The sequence below is a fragment of the Anguilla rostrata genome, chromosome 11, assembly GCF_018555375.3.
Source record: "Anguilla rostrata isolate EN2019 chromosome 11, ASM1855537v3, whole genome shotgun sequence".
In the NCBI taxonomy this organism is placed as follows: domain Eukaryota; kingdom Metazoa; phylum Chordata; class Actinopteri; order Anguilliformes; family Anguillidae; genus Anguilla; species Anguilla rostrata.
The window spans coordinates 31,718,764-31,744,469 of NC_057943.1; the positions used below are offsets into that span (position 1 = coordinate 31,718,764).

A 25,706-nucleotide genomic window follows, 5' to 3' on the forward strand; every position below is an offset into this window, starting at 1 on the left:
AGCCATCATTCATCCATCCTTCCTTCCTTTCTTTCTATCATCACATGTGACGGGTGGAACCCCTGTACTGCCATGTGCTCGATGACTCACTGATGCAAGCGAGTTTTAGTCTTCTACCATGGAGATCAATGTCTTCTGGTTCACGCAAGCTAGTGACACATTGAGTACAGCAGAAAATTCCGTCCCCCCACCCCCACATACAGGGTTCATGAGATCAAAGTTTCTCGTCTCTCGTTTTTGATCCTCATTTTCATTCAAAAACACAACAAAAACACGAGGACTCAAATTCTGTTCTAACCGAAATATAAAGTGGTCAGGAAGAATTTATCACATAAACCACACATATAATTACAAATGCAATTAACTCATTATTTTTAATTCATTGCTCAATGGGAAAAAGTACTTTAGTGGTGTGCCACTTTTCTCCCCTGAAACGTACAGGGTTTTGTAAGCCTTGAATCACAAATGGGTCTGAGGTTTTCAGAGACTGTCCATAAGCAGTGATTTCTCAGGACTGGGTAGACTGGGTGCGTTCCTTACCTGTACATGGGCACTGACACAGTTCGCTCGTAGTAATCCCAGGTGGACAGAAGGTCTGTTCGTGTGAGGTTGGTGGCATAAAACCTCCATGCAGCCTGGATAAAAAGAAACACAACACACTACATTAGCGACAATGTCCTTCCAGACAGGAAAGAACTAAAATGGGTACACATTCTTCTTTAGGTTGAGTGGGTGAATTAAAATCATTAAATTGAGGACTAACAGTTTCTGAAAGAATTACACAGATATGTAATTGGCCTATTAAACCTAGAAAGCATATTACAGTACATAAATGCCAGATGTTATAAGGAAGACAGCAAAAGGTTCTAACAGAGATTATATGATTCCAGTATTGTCAAATGTATGAAAATTAAAGTATTCCATCATAGGAATACATAAAAACTGACTTTTTAGTCATTAAGCAAGTATGCTCTTGCTCTTTTCTAGAGCAACCTTCAGAGGTTTTATGTTCACATACAACCAATTTATACAGCTGGATATCTTATCCAGACAATTTAAGAACCTTTGTTACAAAGGCAGCACCCACCTGGGAATCAAACAACGAATGAACTGCCAGCCCAGTTCCCTGACCATTATAGCATGGCGAAAAAGCTGGCCACTACTTTGCCATATGGAATCATTTTAAACCATCTGAGACATGGAGTATCACAAATAGGCACAGAAAATTACAACAGGGACGTTGCATGTTTTCATATAAGAGACCGCAACCCTACTTGCTTCTCACACTCTTGCTTAATTGTAATAACCAGCAGGTGTGTGACTGGATTTAGACCATCACAGATTTAGACCATCTGCAGCCTAAGGAAGACTGAAGTAATGTGTTAATTTCATGTGTTATCCTACGCTATCACATTAGAACATTTCAAACAAAATTATAGTGAAGAGGCCTTCATCTTCTCAAACACACTGACACCACACTGTCATTACCAGCATTGAGGTGGTCATTAACTATGCAAAGAACATATTCAAATGTCTGTGTTTTATTTGATGGGAACAGTAGCTGATATCATTAAAACCAAAGTAAAATTGTAGCATCTGTGATCATGATATCCAGCTTCTTGAGGATCAATGGAGTGCTGGCACCAGAGAGGAGATGTGCAATGCTATTTTCAAATCCGCTGGCCGAGGCAAAGACTTCTCAGAATTAACAGAAGTTGTTGTGATCTTAAATTTTAATTGTGATCTAGAAATCAATAGAGCTTTGCAGTGAAGTTTTTTTTTTTTTTTTAAAGTCCTAAAACATTATAGAAGACCTCACTGGCTTCTACTATAAACAGAGTTCCAGGAAATGGTGATAGGGAGTCAAGTTTCTTCAGAATCCATTAAATTAACGTGATTGGTCAAATGAGAGACCAGAAAACTGTAACCCAATCAGATGCCTCTGTGACCTTGAAAATCAATAGGTTTCTGGGGACCCGCAATGGTAACATTCGTCTCAGGTTTCTCTGAGATCTATGTTAAATGGGGCCACTTTAGAGAATGAGAACCACTCCTGTGTCAAAACCATGGACGAGTGAATGTGCAGAAGGGAGGAAAGAGAACTTGATTTTCCCCAGTTTTGATTCTGAGACTGTTAGGTGCACAAATTCAGTCTGCATTCTCACAGGCCACAGTCATCGCAATCACCTCAGTTATAGTCAACTGGAAGCTTGCGCCCGAGAATCTTGAAACAAATGCAAGCTCTTTTATGGTCAGGATGCCACTTCTTGGTAGTAGTATTTTTAGAAACTTTCGTCGGTTGGTCATTTGATGTAATAATGCACAACCACAAGGGTATTAGTTCTCTCCATTTTTGCTGTTTTCCAAATCTGCTGCTGGTGACGTCTTGCTGGTAACATCACCATGGTAATGATTGGACACGCCCCCCAAGCATCTGCCTCTAATGATTAGCTGACTGCTTTTAGAATCACATGACCACAGTCTGGGAGAATGTCCCCTCAGAAAGGGAACACCATGAACTTTGAGTCACAGCTGTCAGAATGACACGTGGCACACCCACTCGCATGGAACACGGGTGAGCCCCAAATACAGGCGTCAGGATGAGGCACAGGTGAGTCACAGATGAGTCAGATCCACTTTCAACCACCACTGTTCCCCTCGCCAAGAAAATAGTAAAAAAAAAAACAAAATCAAATCTGTCATTTTTTATGTGTGGCTTTCATAAAGAGGCGAGTGGCTTTGTTGTCATGGTTACGAGCCAGTCGTTTCCACACTGAATATATTTTTCTGAAAATGTTCTTTTGTGTGTGTCAATGGTCATGTCAAAAGGTGTGTGTGTGTGTGTGTGTGAGTAACCATTTATGAGCTTTGGTTTCTCAAAAACAGTATTTAAAAAACTAATAAAACTGGACTACTACAGTAATAAAAAAGAAAAGCGACTAATATTTTATAACAACTAAGCCAGCTGAGGGAGGGTAAGGATAGATACTATCCTATTCTTGTGATATCTTCAATATTTGAAATATTTCATTATTTTGCTAAATTAATCTTAAAGAATTGGCCTGTGTATGTATGTGTGCACTTATGAATGTATGTACATCTTAGCCCTCTATACACGGTACAAGTGCTCTACAAATGGCTCCTGCTTTGTTATTGTTATTATTATTATTATTATTATTATTATTATTATTATTACTATTATTATTATTTCTACTACTACAACTAGTACTAATCCACTGTATGTGCATTTGAGTACATATGTGGTTACAATACGTGCAAATGTATTTTTGCATGATTTTTTGCGTGTGTGTGTGCATGTGTGTGTGTGTATATGTGTGTGTGTGTGTGTGTGTGTGTACAGGTTTGTGTTCAGCCCAGCACAAAAACGCATTACATTATATTGCATAGACTTACAGTAGGAGCTGCTCTTATCTGTAGCAACTTGCAAGGCAGAAGAACATAAGTGCATCGACCTGCTGTGTATGCGCAATACCTGGCTAACAATGATCCCAGAGGACAGACTATATATAAAATGACTATATATGCTACTAATGCAAGTTAGCTATGCTAACCAAGAGCCAAAATATTAATCCTGAATATATACAGACTACATCCATAGCAGTGCGGTGGTATATTTACTTGAATCAGGTAGCCAATCAGAACATTTCTGTTATATTTACCTGGATCAGTCAGCCAATCAGAACATTTCTGTTATATTTACCTGTATCAGACCGGCAGCAGGATTGCGGCGCTTCTCAAAGTGCTTTTGCCTGTGTTGCTCTTGGACCTTGAGGGCAAACCCAGAGCCCAGGATTCCCTGTGAAAGAGGAATAAAGCAGCTGCACGTTTCCAACAATTTCATCTCTGGATTCAGGACTAGTAACGTCATAGTATTTCCACCTACAGTAATCAATTCCTGGCATATACATACATTTTATATTTAGACATTGAGCTATCTTATCCAGGAAGACTTCCGCCACAATTACAGTAGAGTACTGGTTTGAGTACCAGGTGCTGTCAATCACTGACCCCATTTGACCAATCAAATTGTTTTTGCTGTATGACAAAGACTGGCTGTCCCTCCTCTATCCAGAGCAAGTTTCCTCTGTCTTACCGCTGGAAGTGCGAAAAAAGACACGCCGATGAGGGTGAAGGTGGCCGCGAGAAGCCGTCCGTTCCACGTGATGGGGTATTTATCGCCATATCCTATTGTAGTCAGAGTGATCTGAGAGAGAGAGAGAGAGAGAGAGAGAGAGAGAGAGAGAGAGAGAGAGAGAGAGAGAGAGAGAGGGAGGGAGAGAGGCAGAGGGAGAGAGACAGAGAGAGACAGAGAGAGAGAGGGAGGGAGGGAGAGAGAGAGAGAGAGAGAGGGAGAGAGAGGGAGAGAATTAATATAGTAATAGTTCCTAAATAATTGAATATTTATGGTGATCCATCTCAGCTGAAGAAGCCCAGATCTATTAAGCTCCATTACCTAACATTTTGCCCTAATATATGGTCTTTATGAGAATATATGACACAGGAGTTATGACACTAACAGGCATATATATTGAGAGAAGTAATCACGTTACCAAAATACTAATCACTGTGTTCAGCATGAAAAGAAAAAATGGACAACAACCACATTACTGAAATACTAAATACTGTGTTCAGCACTGTAGAGAACGAATGGACAGTATTCACATTACTGAAATACTAATCACTGTGTTTAGCACTGTAGAGAGATAAGTGATAGTAATCACATTACTGAAATACTCATCTCTGGATGTCCCATCCAGCTTTTGCTCCACCGTTGTGAACTTCACTTGCAAATTTGGTCACCATTTTAGATGTGAGTTCAGTTCAATTATAAAGTCAAGTGAAGTTTGTGACAAAGCCCCTCCACCCTCAACTTTTCTAAAAATCTGCACCAGAGCAGACTCGGCAAGCTCATATTGCCCAGAATTCAAAGCAAACTTCCTGTTCATTCATTTATAACATTTATTACAGTATTAGAAATGAAAAGCACATACACAACGGAAATATGAGGAAATTAATCCGGTTGTTTGTTCTTTTGTATTTTACTAAATGAATGATTACTCTCAATATGTTATTCTGTACTTTAATTTACAATGAATCAAACAACTGATTTGCTCAAAGAGCCTAACCAAGACCAGTAAGTAAATTATTATCAATTTTTTTTTAGATGGCATTAGTGTTCTTTGCATCAAAAACTTGTGCGTCATTTTCCTATAGGCCATCCACATGTATGATGATATTAAGTAATGGGAACATTCAGCAGTTTAAATGCTCAATGAAAGGCACACATTAAATTGTTTATCCAGCCTGAATCATGCGTTGCGCATTGGAGGTTTCAAACTTAACAGGAGGTTTCCTTCTTTAAATTAATACTTTCTAATGTGTAAATCGTTTTGATGTAATCACGTGCCTTCTTAAAATGAATTACATTTTATAATGTGATGAGAATAAAATGCTAGAGCAACATGAGATACAATTCAGACAAAGCACAGGGATTTTCCCATTCACTAAACGTAAGTGCACAATATACTCCAGTTTTGTTTTTATGTGCATCACATCCTCCCAAGTGAAGTTTGCAAGTGAAGTGTATGAGGGTGGAGCCAAAACTGGATTGTAATGCAACCACTGTGTTCAGTACCGTGGAGACACAAGAGAACAGACAGTAATTGCATTACTGAAACCCTAATCACTGTATTCAACACTGGACAAATACACTGTAATTAGTCACTGGCAAAAGTACTCTTCACTGTGTCTGATCCCCACATCGCAGAGCTAAAAATAAGCAAATGAACTGATTCATTGATGGAAAGAGAGACTTACCAGTCCCCACCACAGTGCGTCCGCGTAGGTTGCAAACTCCTGGTTGTCTTCTTTCTCGGCCAGATAAACCAGGAAGGAGGCCAGGATGAGGCACAGAAAGCCGATGTACCAGGCTGTTATCAGCTCCTGTGTGGAAAAAAAAGTCTTGTCAGAATCTTTCACGCCAACAGACGCGTTTCACAGCTTTTAGAGCGTCATATGATTTTCGCGGAAAGCTGCGAGTAACGTCATGGGGAGCGTCATCTTTTAGCTGCGAGTGAGAAGAGGGGAACTGACACGTTACCCAACCCTTATCAGTCACATTCCCTCAGTTTCAAAATGCACAGCTTCGGGGCACAGGAATATTACTCCATCGCATGCTGCTCGAACAAGCTAACAAACCGGTGAGCAAACACGGGTTGGCACTATAGTGGTCTGATAGTGGCAGTGGGTTTTGTTAAAGGCCCTTGGTGGCCAACCACATTTTCACAGGGATAACAATTTCCAGTTCAGGCCTCAAAGCGTAGAGTGCTCTGGAGCTTGTTTTGCAGTTGCTGGTCCTAGACATGTTACGATGAAATAAGAATTAAATTAAATTACCCACCTTATTACATTCTCCACAGTTACAGACCACTGCTGGTCATGTATAGCATAGCATATAGTGTCCATGACAAAAGTGTTCCACAGGAAATAAATCACTATGGTTTTATTACTGGAAAAATATGTCTTTTTACTCATTTTCTTTTTTATTCAGAAACCCTTATTCAAAGTGACATCTTATAAAATGTGTATGACCTTTCATATTATTATACATTATATTTACATGGTTTAATATCATCTGATGCAGGCTATATCAGCAGAACTGGCTAGGGATTTGAACCTGCAACGTAATGATTGATTTGAACCTGCAATCTATTGGATTCCAGCAGCTTAATCTTTGTAGTTGCTGTGCAAGCAGATGCCCTCAGCTTATGACTACGTTGATCTATGTGGTGGGATCTATAGTGCTGATTGACTGCGGTCCTGAGAACTGTTAGGCTACAGCAGAACTTCTGAGCACTGTTACACAACAGCAGGGATTCTGAGCACCATTAGACTACAGCAGGGATTCTGAGCACAGTTAACTTACAGTAGGGCTTCTGAGCACTGTTAACCTACAGTAGGGCTTCTGAGCACTGTTAACCTACAGCAGGCCTTCTGAGCACTGTTAACCTACAGCAGGCCTTCTGAGCACTGTTAACCTACAGCAGGCCTTCTGAGCACTGTTAACCTACAGCAGGGCTTCTGAGCACTGTTAGACTACAGCAGGACTTCTGAGCACTGTCAACCTACAGTATGGCTTCTGAGCACTGTTAACCTACAGCAGGGCTTCTGTGCACTGTTAACCTACATCAGGGCTTCTGAGCACTGTTAACCCACAGTAGGGCTTCTGAGCACTGTTAACCTACATCAACCAACAGACTTTGTGCCAGGATTCACACTGCCTCTGCATCTGCATGTTATTTTTTTTGATCATGCACTTTTCTGCCTCATTTAACAAATCATTAAAGTCAGTTTTTTGGGGGAAAATAAGTTATTACCCATACTTAAGCATTTTTAACATCACAATGCAATGTCACTATCTAACTCGCTTATCCTAGCCAGGGCCACAGGGGGCATGAGCCTATCCCAGCATGCATTGGGCGAGAGGCAGGAAAACACTACACTAGACAGGTCACCAATCCGTCACAGGGCACACACACCATTCACTCACACCCGGAGAAAACCCACAGAGACACATGCAGAATTTATATAAAGCCAGTTATGTCCCCTCATGTGGCTGCATTGACTTGGCTGGTTTATTCCCATTTGAACCTCACCAATTATATGCAAATTTAGTGGCAGGAGCGTGTTCTGTGTAGAGGATATCAGAAAGCGCATGCTTTTCCCTGCCATGCTGTCTGAACTGAAGGGTATGATATAGTGAGCCATAGTACATGCACTGCAGCTCAGTGTGTTATAGTAAGTGTCATAGTACATGCACTGCACTGTAGTATAATATAGTTAGAGCATCAGCAAAATGTTCCAAAAAGCTCCCACAAACATGCACATAAAAATATTGTTAAATCAACTCTCCTCTACATTTACATTGAGGTGTTTCGAACTTTCTGATGTTCAGTGTGATTCATACAGTGTGATTATCCAGTGTGATTCATTACATTATTTATATACAAACCATTTATACAGCTGGATATTTACAGAAGCAGTTCAGCATTGGTTCTTTTGTTCAATGGTCCAAAGGCAGTGCCCCAACTGGGAATTCAGTGGAGTTAGAAGCCCAGTGCCCTAACCGCTATACTACACTGTCACCCAAAGCAATGACACATACTTGAGAACAAAGGCATTCCCATTTTTGGATTTTAGCAGAGAGAACTGTTCGATTTAACTCTGAGTGTGCACAGTCTCTAATGGGATCACATGAACTCTTTTAGAGTTTAATTAACCCTTGAGATCACAAATGTGTTATTGGAATGTTCTTATCTGAACATTGTAATGCTGATAACAATGACTACTGGTAATTGAAAGCAATGGAGTTCTAGAACACTGACTTTGAACTTTGAAGAAACATTCCAAAAAACCTCCTCTTCAAAGGGTTGAAACGGAACATTTCTCTCTATAAATCAAACGGCGCATCAGAACGGCCCCCGGGAGCAGGTGCTCGGGCGGGGTCACCTTGCTGTGCGCGTAGACCACCGATCCCAGCAGCTTCCAGGTCCCGCCCCGCCGGTCCATTCGAATCATCCGCAGGATCTGCAGGAACCGCAGGCTCCTGATGGCGGAGGTGGCGAAGACGTTCCCCTGGGTGCCGGCCGCCAGGACCGAGATGGAGGCTATCAGCACCATGATGTCTGCAAAGGGGGAGGGGGAACGCCGTTTTAGGTGCAACGTTTCGAAGCGGCGGTTAGACAACCTCGCTAATTTCCCAGGTGTACGCCAGCACCAATGCCTTTGGTGGAACACCAGCAAGGGGCTCAGTGCGTTGCATTGTGGGTGTTAGTGGAGATGAAGATTAAGCTGATATATGGCCTGTTTCCTGTGTTTCGGTTTCATTACCAGCACCTTTCATGTTGCTAACTGTTGGCTCAGTCACACAATTACTGGATATGGACTTGCCTACTCCGTGATATTACTGCACTTCGGTATTTCTGTAGGTAACTCTGACATTTTCCACTGCAATGCAATGCTATGTAATGTAATTTTGTATACTGTATTGCGACAGAAAGATGCCTGCCAACATTCCTGTTCTACTGGGTCAGATTTACATCTAATCTGTGCAGAGAAGCGCAGATGTTTCTCTCTGGTGTGGATCAGCCAAGAACGGAGATGAGATACCCAGGTAGATTCGACATCAGCGAGTCAGCACAGAAACAGCACAGACATCACCCGGCGCAGCGTGGCCACCGTCTCCCAGCCCGTCTCCCTTCCTCACCGATCACGCAGAAGGGCTTGCGGGCGAACTTCAGCCTGCCCCTCCACCCGCGGTAGCGGCAGCAGCACCCCGCGGCCCAGATCCTCACGATGTACTCCACCCCGAACACCACGATGGTCACAATTTCCTACACGGGCAGGGAAGGGGAGAAGACCACACAGCTCACAGCCCAGTTCTCTTCCTCATGTTTTTATCCAGCTTTGTGCCAAGCTGGTGTTAACAGCACAGTTCCTTACCATCAACCGTATAGTACAACAGCTCATCATGTTTCAAACAAATGTGAGCTCGTCAGTCTGAGAAAATAACAACTCGTATATTGGTTTGTATTGTAGTGTTGAGCAATGCTGGGAGCAGGAAGGGTTTATCCTGCATTTCGGACTATGACTGGGATACAACCGACATTTGCCTTAACTTTGACAATTTTTAATCTTTTAACAATTAAAATCAATTTTTCTCTTTCCCAATCATAGTTTGGAAGTCCAGTAATCACTAAAAAAAACTTGCTAAACTGAGTTTGTGAAGAAAAGGTAAAAAAGTATAAGTCAATTACGTGTAAGTCCAAGTTAAGGACACAACGTGACTGAACACAAACCTGCATCTGTTTCAGCACCCTGGACAGCAGCTCCCTCAGCTACAGTCATGCACGACTGAGGCTGATTGGCTGTCAGCACAGCTGTTGCCTTCATCAGGCTTGTTACAAAGTCACTAAATGTACAGAGAAACTTATGTGCTTAAGTTGTGAGAAACTGTTTTAATCGAAATTCGGATTTGTCAAATAATTTGACATATTAAGAGTCCTTCTGCATGCACGTTTCTTGTCCATTCACCACACAGCACAGTGGCCATGCCTGGCATCTGTTGGCCTATCATATAAGGAGGAACGGCAAATCTATGCTGTGGATAGATTACAGGGCCTGATTTGGCTGTGGTTTGGAGGGCAGATCGTAAGGACATAAAAACATAAGGATGTTTGATGATAAGAACAGGCCATTCAGCCCATCAAGGCTCATTGTCTTGCGTAGAGTGTGCTGCTGGAATCTGCAAATCTAGTCTCACAGGGTCTGCTTGTTTCACTTTTCACTTTAAATCAGACCAGGCCACTTGGGTCTGTGTACTAAGTAGCTTTAATTGATCAATGAAGTGGCAAGAAACACAAAAACCAGCAGACCTTGCGGCTTTCCCAGATTAAGATTGAGGACCCCAGCAGGCCTTGTGACTATACCGAACCAGGATTGAGGATCCCAGCAGGCCTTGTGACTATACCGAACCAGGACTGAGGACCCCAGCAGGCCTTGTGACTATACCGAACCAGGATTGAGGACCCCAGCAGGCCTTGTGACTATACCGAACCAGGACTGAGGACCCCAGCAGGCCTTGTGACTATACCGAACCAGGATTGAGGACCCCAGCAGACTCTGTGACTCTCTCAGACCAGGATTGAGGACCCCAGCAGACTCTGTGACTCTCTCAGACCAGGATTGAGGACCCCAGCAGACTCTGTGACTCTCTCAGACCAGGATTGAGGACCCCAGCAGACTCTGTGACTCTCTCAGACCAGGATTGAGGACCCCAGCAGACTCTGTGACTCTCTCAGACCAGGATTGAGGACCCCAGCAGAGCTTATGATTTTCTAGGACCAGGGCTGGGACCCCGCAGGCCCAGCAGTTCTCAAGGACCACGTCTGGGAACCTCTGCTCTAAGGCTCTCTACTTCGACGACAGGACCTGTCCTCACACTAAAGACACATACCAGGATGTACAAGGCGTCTTCCGAGCTCTTCTCGTACTCCGGTATGGTGGAGAAGACAGAGAGGACCAGGCAGGAGAACACCAACAGAAAGCTGCAAGAGTGAAAACAGAAAGCTGTCAGAAACACCAGGGCATGCAAAAGCAGGGGGGGGGGGGGGGACAGCTCGACTGCAGCCCGCGGCCAGGGGACATTTGCAGGAAGCGCACTGGCAGGTCTGTCCCCTAATCTGCCTGCCGTGCAATCGCCGCGGAGATTGCGTGGTTTATGGGCTGTTTGTCCTTTCCAAGATTTCAGCGCTGACATAAACCTCCAACCCTCCGAGCACACAAAGAGATCTGAATTGCAGCAGTGCGCTGTCGTCACCTGATTCAACCATCGTCACCGACGCTCAAGGTAAATGTGGAGACAGGGTCCATAAATAACATTCAAATCACGAATGTTCCGCATTCAGAAATGTCTTTTGGCATAACAATGATCGTTCTGCACGTCATATTTTTTTTGATTAGTGAATCAATTTTTTTTTTCGTTTCCTAAAGGAAGACAATACTCACGTGCTGACATCATTTTTTAAATATTTTTGGCATTTCAAAGAGATTTTTTGGGGGGGGGAATATCATTTTTAATCATGAGAATTAAGCAGAAAGGCAATAGTACAAAGCAGAACTGTTTACAACTGCCTTGACTTGCCCATATGAAAAATAACGGAAAAAACCACAGTAAGAAAAGTAATGCAAATATTACATGACCTTAATGGCATAGTAGAGATGGGAAGGAAAAGGAAAGGAAAAATACTTTCTTTAAGAGAGAGCCCACAAGATAATATTCCAGAGGTTGACAGAGATGTTTTGCCTGCTCTGTATAGCTTTGCTGACTTTGGCTGTGGATCCTTCCAATAATACAATATCCCTAAAACATGCAGACCAGAATTTAGCAAGCTGGAAAGATGGATCAAACCAGGATTTTAGGATGGACATCCAACAAGCTCAGACAATAATCCAATTATGTGATCCCAAAATCTAGATACGTGAAGACTGTCTCAGAATATATCCTTGAATGTGACCAAAACACTCTAAGCACATTTAGTACATATTTATTTGGAAATTCTGATTTTATGCAGTAGGAGAGGAGTTGCATATGCCTCGTGAATACGTTTATAGTGAATAATCTGATGAGCTGGATTTTTCAGAATTGAAAACTGGACCATATTGTATCGCAATTGTCAGAATAGTGTGAAAATTCTTGTAATCCATTCATTTGTGTCTTACCAAGTTTGCAAGGCATTACCTACAATGGGGACATATTTTGAAATCAATTTTTTTCGGCACCCCAGTCAAAGGAAGGTCCTGTAATCTATTTATCAAATCTATATATATCGAATTTGTACCTGGTACAATTGAAGGCATGAGGATTGACTTTTGTACAATCCTTCCCTAATTCATTTTGTACCCAAAAATGCACCAAATTTGTCAAACAATGTAAGGCAATGTGAAATTGACACTGATATATGAGATAGATACAACAATAAATCATCAGCATACAATGAGACCTCATGGGAGGAGCTGAGACATGAAACAGGAGATATACGGTAACTGAATTGTCTTAAAGCTGGAGCCAAAGATTCCACAGAGAGAAAAGCAGAGAGGCGAGGGGCCAAGTCCCCCTCTGCAGGTTCAGGGTTCAGATTGGCATTCACCAGTATTTAGAGTTGCGTGCGCAGTTATTGTACAAAACTTGTATCTAGTGTATATACATTCCTGACCAAACCCAAACCGCCCCAAAGACAGACCACAGAAGACCATTCAACTCGGTCAAAAGCTTTGTGGGCATCCAGGGACCAAACCGCTCACAAATGTTCTACCGACTCAACGTAATTACGTGGATTCATACCTGTGAATGCTGTCTGATGTCTGGTGTCCTTTGAGAAACCCTGCTTGGTCAAAATTAATGAAATTACCTACACATAATTCTAGTCTTGTGGCTATAACCTTTGTGAAAAGCTTTGCATCGGAGAAAGTAAAGAGTACTTCATTCTGACATTCAGTTGGATGCTATCCCCTCTTCAGTATACAGTAAGACTAATAAATGCAGTGTTTTAGTCTCTAAGGACCATTTTTCAGCTAAATTAATTGATTCCATGATAAGTGGGCCCACTGTGTACAAAATTGCTGACAGGAGGGATGTCATCTAGGCCTGGTGCTTTATTTCTGCTTATAGAATCAAGGGTGGATTTTAGTTTTTGCAACATAATGGGAACTTCTAGAAGTTCACTATGCTGAGAGTCCTGCTTGGGTAATTCTAGTCCTTCAAGAAACTGTTCACATTCAAGTGTATCAGTTTTGATTCAAGTGTAAAGATTCTCATAAAAAGATCAAATATTAAGGGTAATATCCCTAGGACTTTTGAGAATAGAATTACCATCTCTTATAGCATTAATTTTGGCTGCTGCTACATCTTGGTTTAATCTCAATGCTAATAGTAAGGTCTGTCTCCATTCTAATAACAATTCTGTCTGGTTTGATGCGTTATAAATTGTGCTTTGGAGAGAGAAAGAAATCTTTTAAGCATGTTCAATTGTTTTTCTGTCTTTTCTGAAAAAAATGTCTTTTGTTGTCACTCTATTTGAGATACCAGCTCACTTTTTTTTCCCAAAGGAGATGAAAGGAAATAAATGGAACATTTAGTTACCTCCCATAATACTTTGGGGTTTGTGTCTGACTCAGCATTAAGTACCATGAATTGCTTAATCTTAATCCGTAATTGTTTTATGAAGTCATTATTTAATAATAGTGGTGTTAAAACACCATCGTTTTTTCATAGGCTGTGGAATATTCAGGGAGACTAGATTACAGATTATGGGGTCATGATCAGAGTGTAATATTGCTAATATTTTAATAGACTTAACATAAGCAACTAAGGGTGCAAACACAAATATACAGCCAGTGCACAAGAACATTGGCAGGGAAAAAAGGAATTATGATCCCTCACATGTTAATTTTTATTCTCGATATGTCAAGGGTATTTTATTCTTTCAAAAATTGACTCAAATCATAAGAGGCTTTTTTGGAGGTGTGACTAGAATGAGGGTGTGTGCAATCAATGTATAGGTTGCATACCGCATTAAAGTCACCTCCTATCACAAGTTGATATTCACCGAAGCAAAAGTCTTCCATCAAGCTAAGAAAAAATACCTCATCCATACACATTGGGAGCATATATTGAAACAAAAGCATATCTGACATTGTAATCTGACCCACTCATCTCCCCCAGTTCCCTCAGTGGTGAAATGTAGCCTTCTTTGCATAATAATGCGTGCTCCTTTGGATTTTGAATTTGCAAAGGAAGAAGCGACCAAGCGATATTTCCTGTTCTGAAAAAGGTGGACATCAATTTCTTTGAGATGAGATTCTTGTATCGTGTCAATAGCTGGGCTGTTTCTCGAGGACATTTCAGTATTTAATTTAGTTGGTTTGAGAATTGAGGCCCCTTACGTTTCAAGACATAATATTTAATCAGCTAATGATGTCATTGGTAATTGCCATTTTAAAAAAAACACACACAAGTATACAGCTCTAACACAAACATATACAAATTACATCTAAGAGATCATACGAATTGGCACTTTGGCAGTCATTCCCCAAAGAGCTTACGTACTGAAAGTCAATTATTGTTCATACTAAGGGCAATAGGCAATATAAGCACAACATTTTTAGAATACCCATTCGCTATATAAACATAACTGGGCAGCAGCCAAGAAAAAACACCGTTCCTACCTAACCTGAGCTGAAGGTCAATTTGAGCCGGGGCTATATACAGCAGTGAGGCCTCAGGGTCCGTTATGGACCCGATCCGACTGAGCTATGAACGCACCGGGTATGAAGGTTTGGCAAAGATTTTAAGTCAGAAGCTCAGCTGCATCTTCCTCGCCCATAGCCCACAGACCACACACCCGTCCCTATACCACACACTATAATACACTAAAGACAGCTGTCATTGAATGGTTTGATGGGGAATCCACGCTTTTCAACAATAATTTGTAATTAATGGACATCCAATGAGCAACTACCACCATAGTGACAACTCATTCTGCAGGATGATGTTTTGGCAGTGAATGGTAGTACCTCAACACACTATTCTGACTATAAGAAAACAATGAAATGATATATATTTTTGAGGTTAACTAACCATTTAAAGCCTTTAGCCAGTAATGATTTGAATCGGATCTTTATTTGATGGTTTGCTCTCCTCTAAATCTGCTTGAATATGTGAAATGTGCAGCATGTGTACAATAATAAGCCAACACCACGGCGCCACGTTAGCGACGTTGCGGCTCGTACGTCTCTCTGTGAACGCTGTCCCCATGAGGACGCTCCCCCCAGTTTCGGAAGCACAAAAGAAAAGGAAAAGCTGGCTGTTTGCATTGTAAGACGCACAGAGCTCGGTTCCAGGTCCCCAGAAAGGGGGGGATTAAAGCAGCGTGTACGACTCTCGGGCAACCGCAGGGCCCGCAGGGACCCCGCAGGCTTTACACGCTGGCGCAATAGATTCATCAGAATGTGCTGAGCTGAGCGCACCAGCGCAGTAACATCAACACCCCCCAATCCCCACTCCCCCCCCCCCGAACTCACACCCCATAACCGGCCCACTCATAACACCCCTCAGGTTCAAAAATAGCGATGGCATCAACAAATTGCCTGGAATAACAAGTCGTTCTTGTCTTATATTTAACTCCCTTTAACGGAATATTTTAGCTCTGCCTCTGTACCTCTCTTCAGGATTAGATTAAGTGTCACTCAGAAAACCTTTTGCAGCCTGTTTCTATCCACTGACAGGGATGGTGGACGGGAGGCTGCCCCCACAGTGTGTTTAAAAGAGTAGGAGCCTGACACCAGCAAATCTTTTCAGGCTTGTCACTGGTGCATTGTGGGATTGAGGAAAAGATTAATGGAAGTGAAAAAACATGACAAATTTCCACTGTAGAAAATGTCATCAGAGAACTTTATAAAAGAGTACAGAGACCAGATTTTTCTAGCGGATGCGTTAATAAAATGCTGCAATGTCACTGCGTGCTACTATTTTCAAAATTTGACAGTAAGTGAGATGGATTTCAGTGAGAAGCCTTGCAGACCCTCAACGATAATGGGAAAAATCCCAAGGAACAGATGCAAACAAAGATAAGGCGTGTCATAAAAATATACCATTAAAGTGAGCAGCACCACATCTCCAATAAGCTGTGCTTGTATCTGAGTTATTGCAGGTAAAATCTGCCCTACGACGCCGAAAGACAGATATGTTTTTTTTTTTTTTTTCGAACATACATATTTTCTCCACTTTCCTATTCTCATACAAATTTTTTTTTTAAATCTCAGGATATTCTCAGAATGTTAGGAATGTTTGGGACGAAATTCCTACAATAGGTTGTGAATAAGCAGTGTTAACATCTTGTGATATGACTCGAATGCAATGTTTTTGAAGACGATGGATACGCTGCAGGTTATTATGAGTACTGACCCAAATGATGTTTCAGTAACTAACAGGTTACGTTTACCTGGACCTCCTATGTGTGTGAGTACGCTACTCAACAGCAAGGCATTCTCTGGACTGAAGATATACAGCATATAACAAATATTTTATGACTGCGGGTATTCCACACAGGGTAACACAGGATATGATGGATATGAAAAACATGATAATTAAACCGAAGAGCCACAAGGAATTAAAGAGAGTCTGCAAAGCAACTTGATACTTCCCAGATATATAATTCACTTGTTTTCCATTAAGGATTCTGGAATAATCTTTTTGAAAGGAGACATGTCTTTATCACTTGAGAGAAGTGGGCAGCTAGATGTTGTTTAAATAAACGAAAGCAGGAAAGAAACAAATAGTTCATAATACAGCCATGACAGATAGGCACCGTAAGACAAGGACGTGTCATGGTATTAAGTATCAATAAATTAATAAATGTACAATAAATATTCAATACTCACAATTTAGCTCTGCCTCTGTACCTCTCTGTTTCGTGAGAAAAAACCCCTGTACTCAGCCCCCGTACCATGGAGACGAACACACCTTTAAGCACTTTAGCTGATGAGCCCACACAATCCAGGTGCATGTGTTCTCTCCACCAATAGGCTTGGCCAAGACAAATTCAGGAGACTCTTTAATTCAGGGGTGTCCAGCTATATTTGGGAAGAGCTGATTTTTGTCCCCAGGACTAAAACACCTGATTCAACATATCAAATAATCATGGTCTTCAATTAAGATCTTGTTTTGTCAAGTCAGGTGCCTTGCTTGATTGGAATAAAAGGCTAAACACACATCAGCCCTACGCAGATAAGTATGGACACTGACCCTTGTCCTAAAGGATTGCAGGATTATTTCCAATAAAAGCCAAGAAACAGTATCCAGGTTTTCGTGGTTTCCTTTTGATCGGAACAAGGCATCAATGGAGCTGAATCAATGGTGCTGAAAGCAGCAGATATCGTGACCCTCCAGGACAGGATCCTGACCTCAAGAGAAAAAAAAAAAAAAGGTGGGTTTGATATTGGGTTGAGAATGGAGGCACTGGTCGGAGAATGGTTAACGTGTGATTAGTTACACTGCAAAATGTCTGGCGTCTTTCAACCTTTGAGGTTTATAATTTTATGTTTGTTTCAAGTGTGTGGAACAATTACGGGTGGCTATCAACTCTCTCTGTTCTCTCTCTGAGCTCCGGAGAAAATGCATCTATCTCAATCTGTTTGAGGATATAAAATCTTTGTGTAATCACACCCTTAGGAGACACTTTAAAATAGAGTTCTGGGTCACCCAATTTTTGGTAGTTTCCTTGTTGAGGAACACTAGCGTTAGCCTGCTTGCTAGGTCCTGAGCTCAAGGCTAAATAGCATACAGTATGGCTGACAACTTGATTCTTCTCTTTGGTGGCCACATAGGCCTGAGGGGTTAGGTAACATTATTTACAACTTCTGTCGCGAAAGCATTACCAGGGGAACCAGTGCAGGGGAACCTGGCCCAAACAGGGTGATGCCCCCCCCACCCCTCCTCCGGAACACACAAGCTTAATCACTGTCCAAAATCTGGGCCAACCTCCGCAGAAGGACAGTGGAGGAGGAAGTCTGTTGCCACGCCGACAGAAAGAGCATCAGTCCTATTAATGAGATATTTCACAGGGCCTAACTCTCTCCATCTCTCTCTCTCTCTCTCTGTCTATATACGACTGAAACCACGATGCCCCAAACCAAAGTCTTGCACATCAGGCGTGAGACTCGCATGCTGTGGATCGATCTTTTCCTCAGACCCCACCTTCCAGAAATCGCAGTTTACTTGCTTTCATATTTAGACATAAGCCCCTTGAATGCTTGTTTGTGCATGTGCATACCTTTTTTTAATGTCTTGCCTGATTTAAAATGTTTTTTTTTCTTTCTTGAATCCTGTGATATTTTTGCCTTTATACTCTTACAGAAAACCACATATAGCTTCCTCTAACTTTATAAACTGAAACATTTTTTTTCTAAACAAATAAATTTGATTTGATTTGATATAGCATTTTCAATACTTTCATGTATCTCATTAAAAACATATTTTAACCCATGTCCTACTTTCATGTCTAACTTTAGAACTTGTCTGAATTCATCTTGTGTATCCCGCAGGACTGTGCTCTAAATGTTATGGCAAGCAACTTCTTTATTTTTTATAATTACCAAATATGACATTTTTTCAATTCCCATAAAAAAACATTCAGTGAATTTATCTGGATATTCTATTGTGTGTATATGCGTTTAAATATCTATCGGTCACACCTGGTTGTCTGTACTACAGTGTTACAAAACAAAACATGGCTGGCTGAACACCTGGATAAACATAAGGGGGATGTTGTGTTGCCAGACCATGTTTTCATTGCTATGGCAAACAGCCCTCAGTGTGCTAGCAGTTTTTAGCCTAAATCGGAGAGCAAAAAATTATTCCTCGGCACATGCCCACACTACACTGTAGCAGTCATCCCAAAAAGAACACCTTGAACACTTAATGAGGGAGATCAATCATTTTTTAATTCTTTTCAGGTCTATGGAACAGCCTGTCAAGGCCAACATTACCGGTGATTAACCGTTTGCTTAATGTAGCCCACAGTCAAGAATTTGGTTCACGTTAATCTTTTTTTTTGGTTAGAAAGTGCCTTTATCGTGGGAAGCATACTTAGCTCACATATGCATCGCATACAGCTCATGATGGGTCCAGTGACCTGGTGACATCACAAATGGACAGAAGCCATGCAGTGCGGTGCATAATTGGCTCTAGCGTCACCCAGAGATGAGAAGGTTTCAGTCAGATGGAATATTGCCATGTCATCGCACACTAGCGACACCTGCTGATTGGTCGGGCACCTGCATGTCCATCTGTTAAGCAGCACGTGAAGCGCCTTCCTTTGCCTCACGTCTTTGAAATCCTGACTTGCAAACCGCAGTACGATAAGAAGCAGCAGCTGACAGCACATGCTTCAGAGGAGAACACGTGCTGGTCTGCAGTCTCCCGAATCAATAGTGGAGTTTGCAGCAGTGAGAATGGATTTCATTTAACCCTTTATCGACAACAACTCGTGACCCAAGATGAGTGAACCTCTATTACAGAACGTCTTTGAACATCATTATGTGAAATTTCCAGAACCTGCAAGTTCAGTTCCATAGCATTTGTTTCTACCTCTTTGTTTTAAAGAAATTGCATTTCAGAATTCATTACCAGCTTCTTTATGGCACGGGACAGGGCTAATTGTCATCCCGTGGCTGAGTCATTTCTTTCCCAGTCAGTGTATGAGTCAGGTGAATGTTCTGGAAAGAAACAGCCAGAATGCATTAGTCAAGCGATATCTGACTGTGAGCTACAGCAGGGACTCCCAGCCTGCCTGGGTAATACTGCTGTACAGTCAGTCCACTCAGCAGCACGCTCCACCCATTACTACATTACCCAGACTGCACCATGACACAGCAGCAGCACATGCACTGCCATAGGGTGGAAGCACAGTTGGACTAAAACACACTTCAAAGATTCACAAAAGTAACTGGCAAAAATGAAGTGTACATATGTGTGCACCAGGGCCATCAGCACAACAGGTTAATTGGTCAATTAAATGTGAGCAGCTTTTTAAAATGCTTTCTCCCTGTCTCTTCCAGTTTGGAATAGCCAATCACATTCAGCAGCCACATTGTCACAAACCCTGCATAAATCTAGGGGGGCACGAAGAAGGCCGCTCTTTCCTCTAAAACAATGGCGAGACGTTGGCAGATGCCCTACCTCACTAATGCTCTTCTAGTTGAATGAAGAAAATACCAGCAGAAATGCTCCAATAGTATAAAGCCTTCCCAGAAGAGTGGAGGTTGTTATAGCAGCAAAGGGTGGCCCAACTCTATATTAATACCCATAATTTTGGATGCGATGTTGGATGTCAGGTGTCCATATACTTTGGCCATGCATTGTATTTAAAAAAAAAACTGTTAAATTTGGCTGCATTGCTTAACCGCTGAAGGGTTTATTTGCATTCAGTCACATGTTATACTGCTTGAAAGTGTTAAAAGTCACAGTTCTATTTCTATAAACTATTTTATTATGCCAATGTTTTTGTGAAAATGTTTCCTTATTTGGTAATGTGGGGAGAAAAAGAGGCTTGGGAGGCCCTCATTTTTCATGCAATTGATGACATGAATTATGGTAAAGTCAGTATCCTTATCATAACAAGGCTCTGGCAAAAAAAATCTATAGTAGTTTTTATAGTCCCAAAAATGTGCAAACTCTGAGATACATTGATAGAATGTCCATTGTTTACTTAGCAATTCTACAGAGGAATTATCATTGCTGTCCATTTCGCAGTTGCATACACACTGACAGTACTGTGCACAAAGAAAATGCTACTATCTCTGGTTTATAGATTCTCTGGAACAAGATGAGCCCGCTGCCACACGCCGGTGTGACACCCCTGGAAGGGAGATGTGGCAGTCCCGGGGATGCACCATTGGTTGCCGCATGGAGAGAGGGAGAGCTCACCCACACCAACACAATATCAAAAAAACACCTTCACCCTTCCACCTCATGGGTTCCAGGCAAATACAATAAACTACAACAACAAACTAAAATAACTAACTCAAAAGAAAGCAACACTGAGTGGAAGCTTTTCAAGTTCGGCACTCATAGCTGGCTCGCTTTTCAGCTGACCAGCTCCTCCAGCTTTTCAGTGGTGGGTTAACTTTCGTTTTGTGCGCTCTGACAAACAAAAACTCCAAAATAAACACTCTTTCGGTGAGTGTTCCCAGTCTCGGCCCTGTACTGTGGAGAAAAAAACTCCTTTAAGTGCCTGGGGTGATTGGTTAATGCAACCCAGGTGCATGTGCTCTCTCCACCAGCCAGCATTGCCAAGACCAGTCTGCAACCCTGGCGGAACGAATATGACATCCGTTTACAAGGTTCTCTGACCAGTACTATCTAAGCAGTCCCTCAGTATAGCTAATTGGACCTGCCGAGCACAAGCAACAACTCCACATGGAGAGCATAACGTCTTCCCAGTACAGAGCCAGCCAATGGCAAGCTATTATGGTGGCAACTTTAGCCAATGAAATTATATTTCTAACAATATATAGGTTGCTAGTCTAAACAGAAGACTCAGCAATTGGAGGTCTTGGAAGCAATATTTGGAGTGAATATTTCTGAGGAGGGCAACACAACTCTGCCTCCACAGCAGCGGGCATGTTCAGAGTAGAACCTGATCCAGTTTTATATCAGTGAGCATCTAAATGCAATCACAATATATTTTATCATTATTCAGTACATATGTAAATAAGGAGTGGGCCTGATTTTGAACAAAAATCATACAATGAATATTAATATAATATACAATAGAATTTTGCTGGGGATACAAAATTAAGGTATGTGAGAATATTGTATTGTGCATACACGGCACGTTTTTTACAAGGCCAATAGTTTCTTGAACACCGGGACAGTTGACTGCATAATGACAGAGCACGTAGTAGACGTGTCTGCTTGGCAGACATGGCGGACAGGAGCAATGAGCCAGCCTTGGCTGCAATTACACCACAAGCGGAGCGTACGGTCAGCGGAACCAAAGAGTGTCAGTCACATCATGTTCAGTTACCCCAGAAACGTTCTTCTGCTCAGAAACTGCCTTAGAAATATGCGATCCTTGCAGATTATTGTTAATTAAATTTTCATTAACATCAGAATTAGTTGAATTTTTCAAGCTGTGTTAATATGCATTATTGTTAAAACTGTGCTTGCCGCTAGCATTTTTGAAAGCGTTTATAGAACTTTTTCTGAGTATTTTTAATGAACAAAACTATTTCACTTGAAGGTATATTATTTGCTGTAGTTTAACACTATGGCGGATTGGCATTAATAAAGCCAGTTGCATTAAGCATATTATTCTGATTTAAAATGATATATACCATATCTCGCCAAAAAACTTAAAAATATTGATATGTTATTTTTTGCCATATAACCTTGCCCTATTGGAGGATGGGATTTGGCAGTGGGGGGTGGGGGTGGGGAGGGGCTGTTCCAGGCAATTGGCAGAAGTTTGTTCTGTTTTCCTTTGTTTGAATTACAGTGTTTCAGATGTGAAATAACATGAGTGAAGCTGTATCTAAAATAAGCTCTCTCACTTGCCTGCTTGCTGTATGGGATTCTGAATGTTTAACTGTTACCATTAGAGTCATGCATTAAATATGCAAGAGAACTATAGGGGGAAAAGGCTAGTGCTCCCTCCCCTGATAAATTCTAAGCAGAACCTGCAGACATGACACAGCATGGCAACCTCAAGGCTCAGGTCTAACAGCTCTGAGTGTGCCAAGGCTGTGCTATTACAGTGACTGTTTTCTGCTAGCGCCAAGGCTGTGCTTTCACAGTGACTGTTTTCTGCTAGCGGTGCCAAGGCTGTGCTATCACAGTGACGGTTTTCTGCTAGCGCCAAGACTGTGCTATCACAGTGACTGTTTTCTGCTAGCGCCAAGGCTGTGCTATCACAGTGACGGTTTTCTGCTAGCGCCAAGGCTGTGCTATCACACAGTGGCGGTTTTCTGCTAGCACCAAGACTGTGCTATCACAGTGACTGTTTTCTGCTAGCGCCAAGGCTGTGCTATCACAGTGACTGTTTTCTGCTAGCGCCAAGGCTGTACTTTCACAGTGACTGTTTTCTGCTAACGCCAAGGCTGTGCTATCACAGTGACTGTTTTCTGCTAGCGCCAAGGCTGTGCTATCACAGTGACCGTTTTCTGCTACCGCCAAGGCTGTGTTATCACACAGTGGCGGCTTTCTGCTAGTGCCAAGACTGTGCTATCACAGTGATGGTTTTCTGCTAGCGCCAAGACCGTGTTATCACAGTGATGGTTCCAAGACCAGGATTGGGCAGCCCCGGTATAAGGGCTTTCTTCATTCAGCCCTTCTAAAGAGCCTGTTTGTATGGAGAATGCACTTTATGGTTGATTTTGAGACTTGGTGACCCCAATATGCAGCAAAAATCTGCCATTCTTCAGCTGTGACCCTTGAGTACTTTAGTACGCTTCACTATCACTGTAGGTGTGTCCCACCTTCAAAAGGACCTGAAGTTTTCCTCAGAGCCTCTGAGTTCACCACACACATCTTCAGTAAGTTAGTCTCAAAGATTGCAGAGTTGCATTTTACCCCCGTTCACCTTGCAAACTTTGGATTACTCAGTCATGCTTCCAGAGTCTTTCATATAAATGAGTTACGCTGATGTTCTCCACTTCTGTACATTGCTCTGGATAAGAGTGCCTGCTTTATGACTGTAGTGCAATTTAATGTTACGTAATGAGTCGCCACTGTCACTGAATCTGAGCCACATACAACCCCTGATGCTCTGCAGCTACTCTCCACAGGCTGCTACAGGACAGCGATGGCCAATCGGAGGAGAGTCGTATCCCTCCCTGAGGACAATCAGCATCCTCTGACCACATGGCTAATGAGCTAATGGGGCTAATTCATCCTACACCTGATGGGAGAAAGGCCCAGTAAATCCTGACCGTGTAGACGCTCCAGTTCTATATGGCTTCGGTCCAGGCTCCAGCCTGCACTGTCGTGGTAAAGGCTGACCGTGTAGAATTACAGCAGCACAGCGTCATCAGGATTCTGCTTTTGCACAAGGAAAAGGGAGAAGCATTTCAGTGTTTTCCCTGTGCTTATTGCAACACTTGTCAATCTCTTGTGTACGACCCCTTCGACTGCCTGTTTTAATCAGACTGGAAGAATGCACTCCAGTCCCCAGTAGGATTGGGCAAGAAAGAGAATCGAAAAGCGGTACGTGTGCAGAAATGCTGTTTTCTGTTTTAATGATACCTGGTCCAGCGTTGAGGCTGATATTACTTTCAGTTATGTAAAACTGTCAATCGGGGAATTTTGTGTTAAGTACTGATATCAGCACCCTTTCAGAGGTAAATACACAAATCTCACAGGATATTTGACCGTCAGCATATATGAGAGAGAGAGGGAGAGGGGGAGAGAGAGAGGGGGGAGAGGGGAGAGAGAGACAGACAGACAGGCAGAGAGAGATGGTACAACATCAGAAGGTAGAACATCACTGATTCATTTTCAGATAACGAAGTAGAACAATTGCAGAATTCTTTTTCAGATAAAGAGGGAAATAGAATCGCCTATGATTCCTGTACAGATAAAGAGAAACAGAAAATGTCTCTGATTTAATTTGCTCACAAGAAACAGAATCACCACTGATTCCCACTCAATTTCATTTAGTTGAAGTGGCATTTTAAAATTTCAAATAGTGGTACAAAGAAACAAGAAAGCTATAGTATATTCCATTTAAATGTGCCGTCTATTTTCCCATTCTCTGTTTTGCAGGAGTGATGCTTGCCAAGTTGAAACAGTAGCAGCAGCAGCAAGATGGAGAGGCTGCCTGGAGTGGGAGTCTGCCAGCTGCCTCCTGTTCCTGCCCAAAGTGGGAATACTGTTCACAGGAACCATTTATAGTTTTAGCACGGGTGTATGAATGGAAAATAGATGTTGTTGAGGGGGAGAAGATAAATACTAAATTTAAAACTATTCAGTCTCACCACTGTTTTGACATTGCGAGTAATGGTTGGTAGAGTTCATAACAGAGCCTCTCATAATGTGCTTGCTCTTTGGCCATGACAATATTAGCAGTTGGCCGTGACATCGATACACATTTTTTGCCATCTCCAATCCCACCCAAATTTGGAATGCCCGATTCACATACTATGTACAAGGGTACTCATATACACCCCAGCTGTCAGTTTGAGAGGGTAAGGACAATTCACAGTTCTCCACCGAAACACGCGGTGCCAGCCAGCTGCTTCTTTGCACACCACAGCCACAAGCTTAAATTGCATCAAGCAGAGGTGGAGGAGACCCAGTCATTCCTGAGAGCAAGCCACAGGTGCCCGGATGACAAACAGGGGTCGTGAGAAATGAACACCAGTATCCCAGCCAACTGAATCCCTCTCCTATATCCCTTGTGCTACATAAAGCCAGTTGTATGCTGCCGCTGCAGGGCTGCTGGCCACAGTCGGCACTAACATGGGTCGGATAAGATCTAAGTCTGTGGTGCTAACAGACTGTTTTTAAAGGGAATGAAATGGCGCTGATTGGCAATAATGAAACCAAACCCCCATCACACCCACTGTTA

At 42.2% G+C, this 25,706-nt stretch overlaps 1 protein-coding gene across 7 annotated transcripts in view; it reads right to left on the reverse strand.

Annotated features, from left to right (window-relative positions):
- The window catches only part of LOC135234613 (potassium voltage-gated channel subfamily KQT member 2-like), a 68,017-nt gene that overhangs the window by 34,129 nt on the left and 8,182 nt on the right, over positions 1-25,706 (reverse strand). For 5 of the 7 annotated variants that reach the window (XR_010324151.1, XM_064299396.1, XM_064299397.1 and 2 more), the window contains exons 2-8: positions 11,036-11,126; positions 9,287-9,413; positions 8,530-8,705; positions 5,839-5,964; positions 4,115-4,225; positions 3,722-3,817; positions 541-635 (exon numbers count right to left, since the gene is read on the reverse strand). Coding sequence is in view for 6 of the 7 variants with exons in the window: in XM_064299396.1 (XP_064155466.1) it covers positions 541-635; positions 3,722-3,817; positions 4,115-4,225; positions 5,839-5,964; positions 8,530-8,705; positions 9,287-9,413; positions 11,036-11,126 (822 nt within the window). In the remaining variant the exon portion in view is untranslated. Of the gene's footprint in view, positions 1-540; positions 636-3,721; positions 3,818-4,114; positions 4,226-5,838; positions 5,965-8,529; positions 8,706-9,286; positions 9,414-11,035; positions 11,127-17,019; positions 17,421-25,706 lie in introns of those variants that run through there. The other 2 variants (XM_064299394.1, XM_064299395.1) reach the window with 2 other exon arrangements.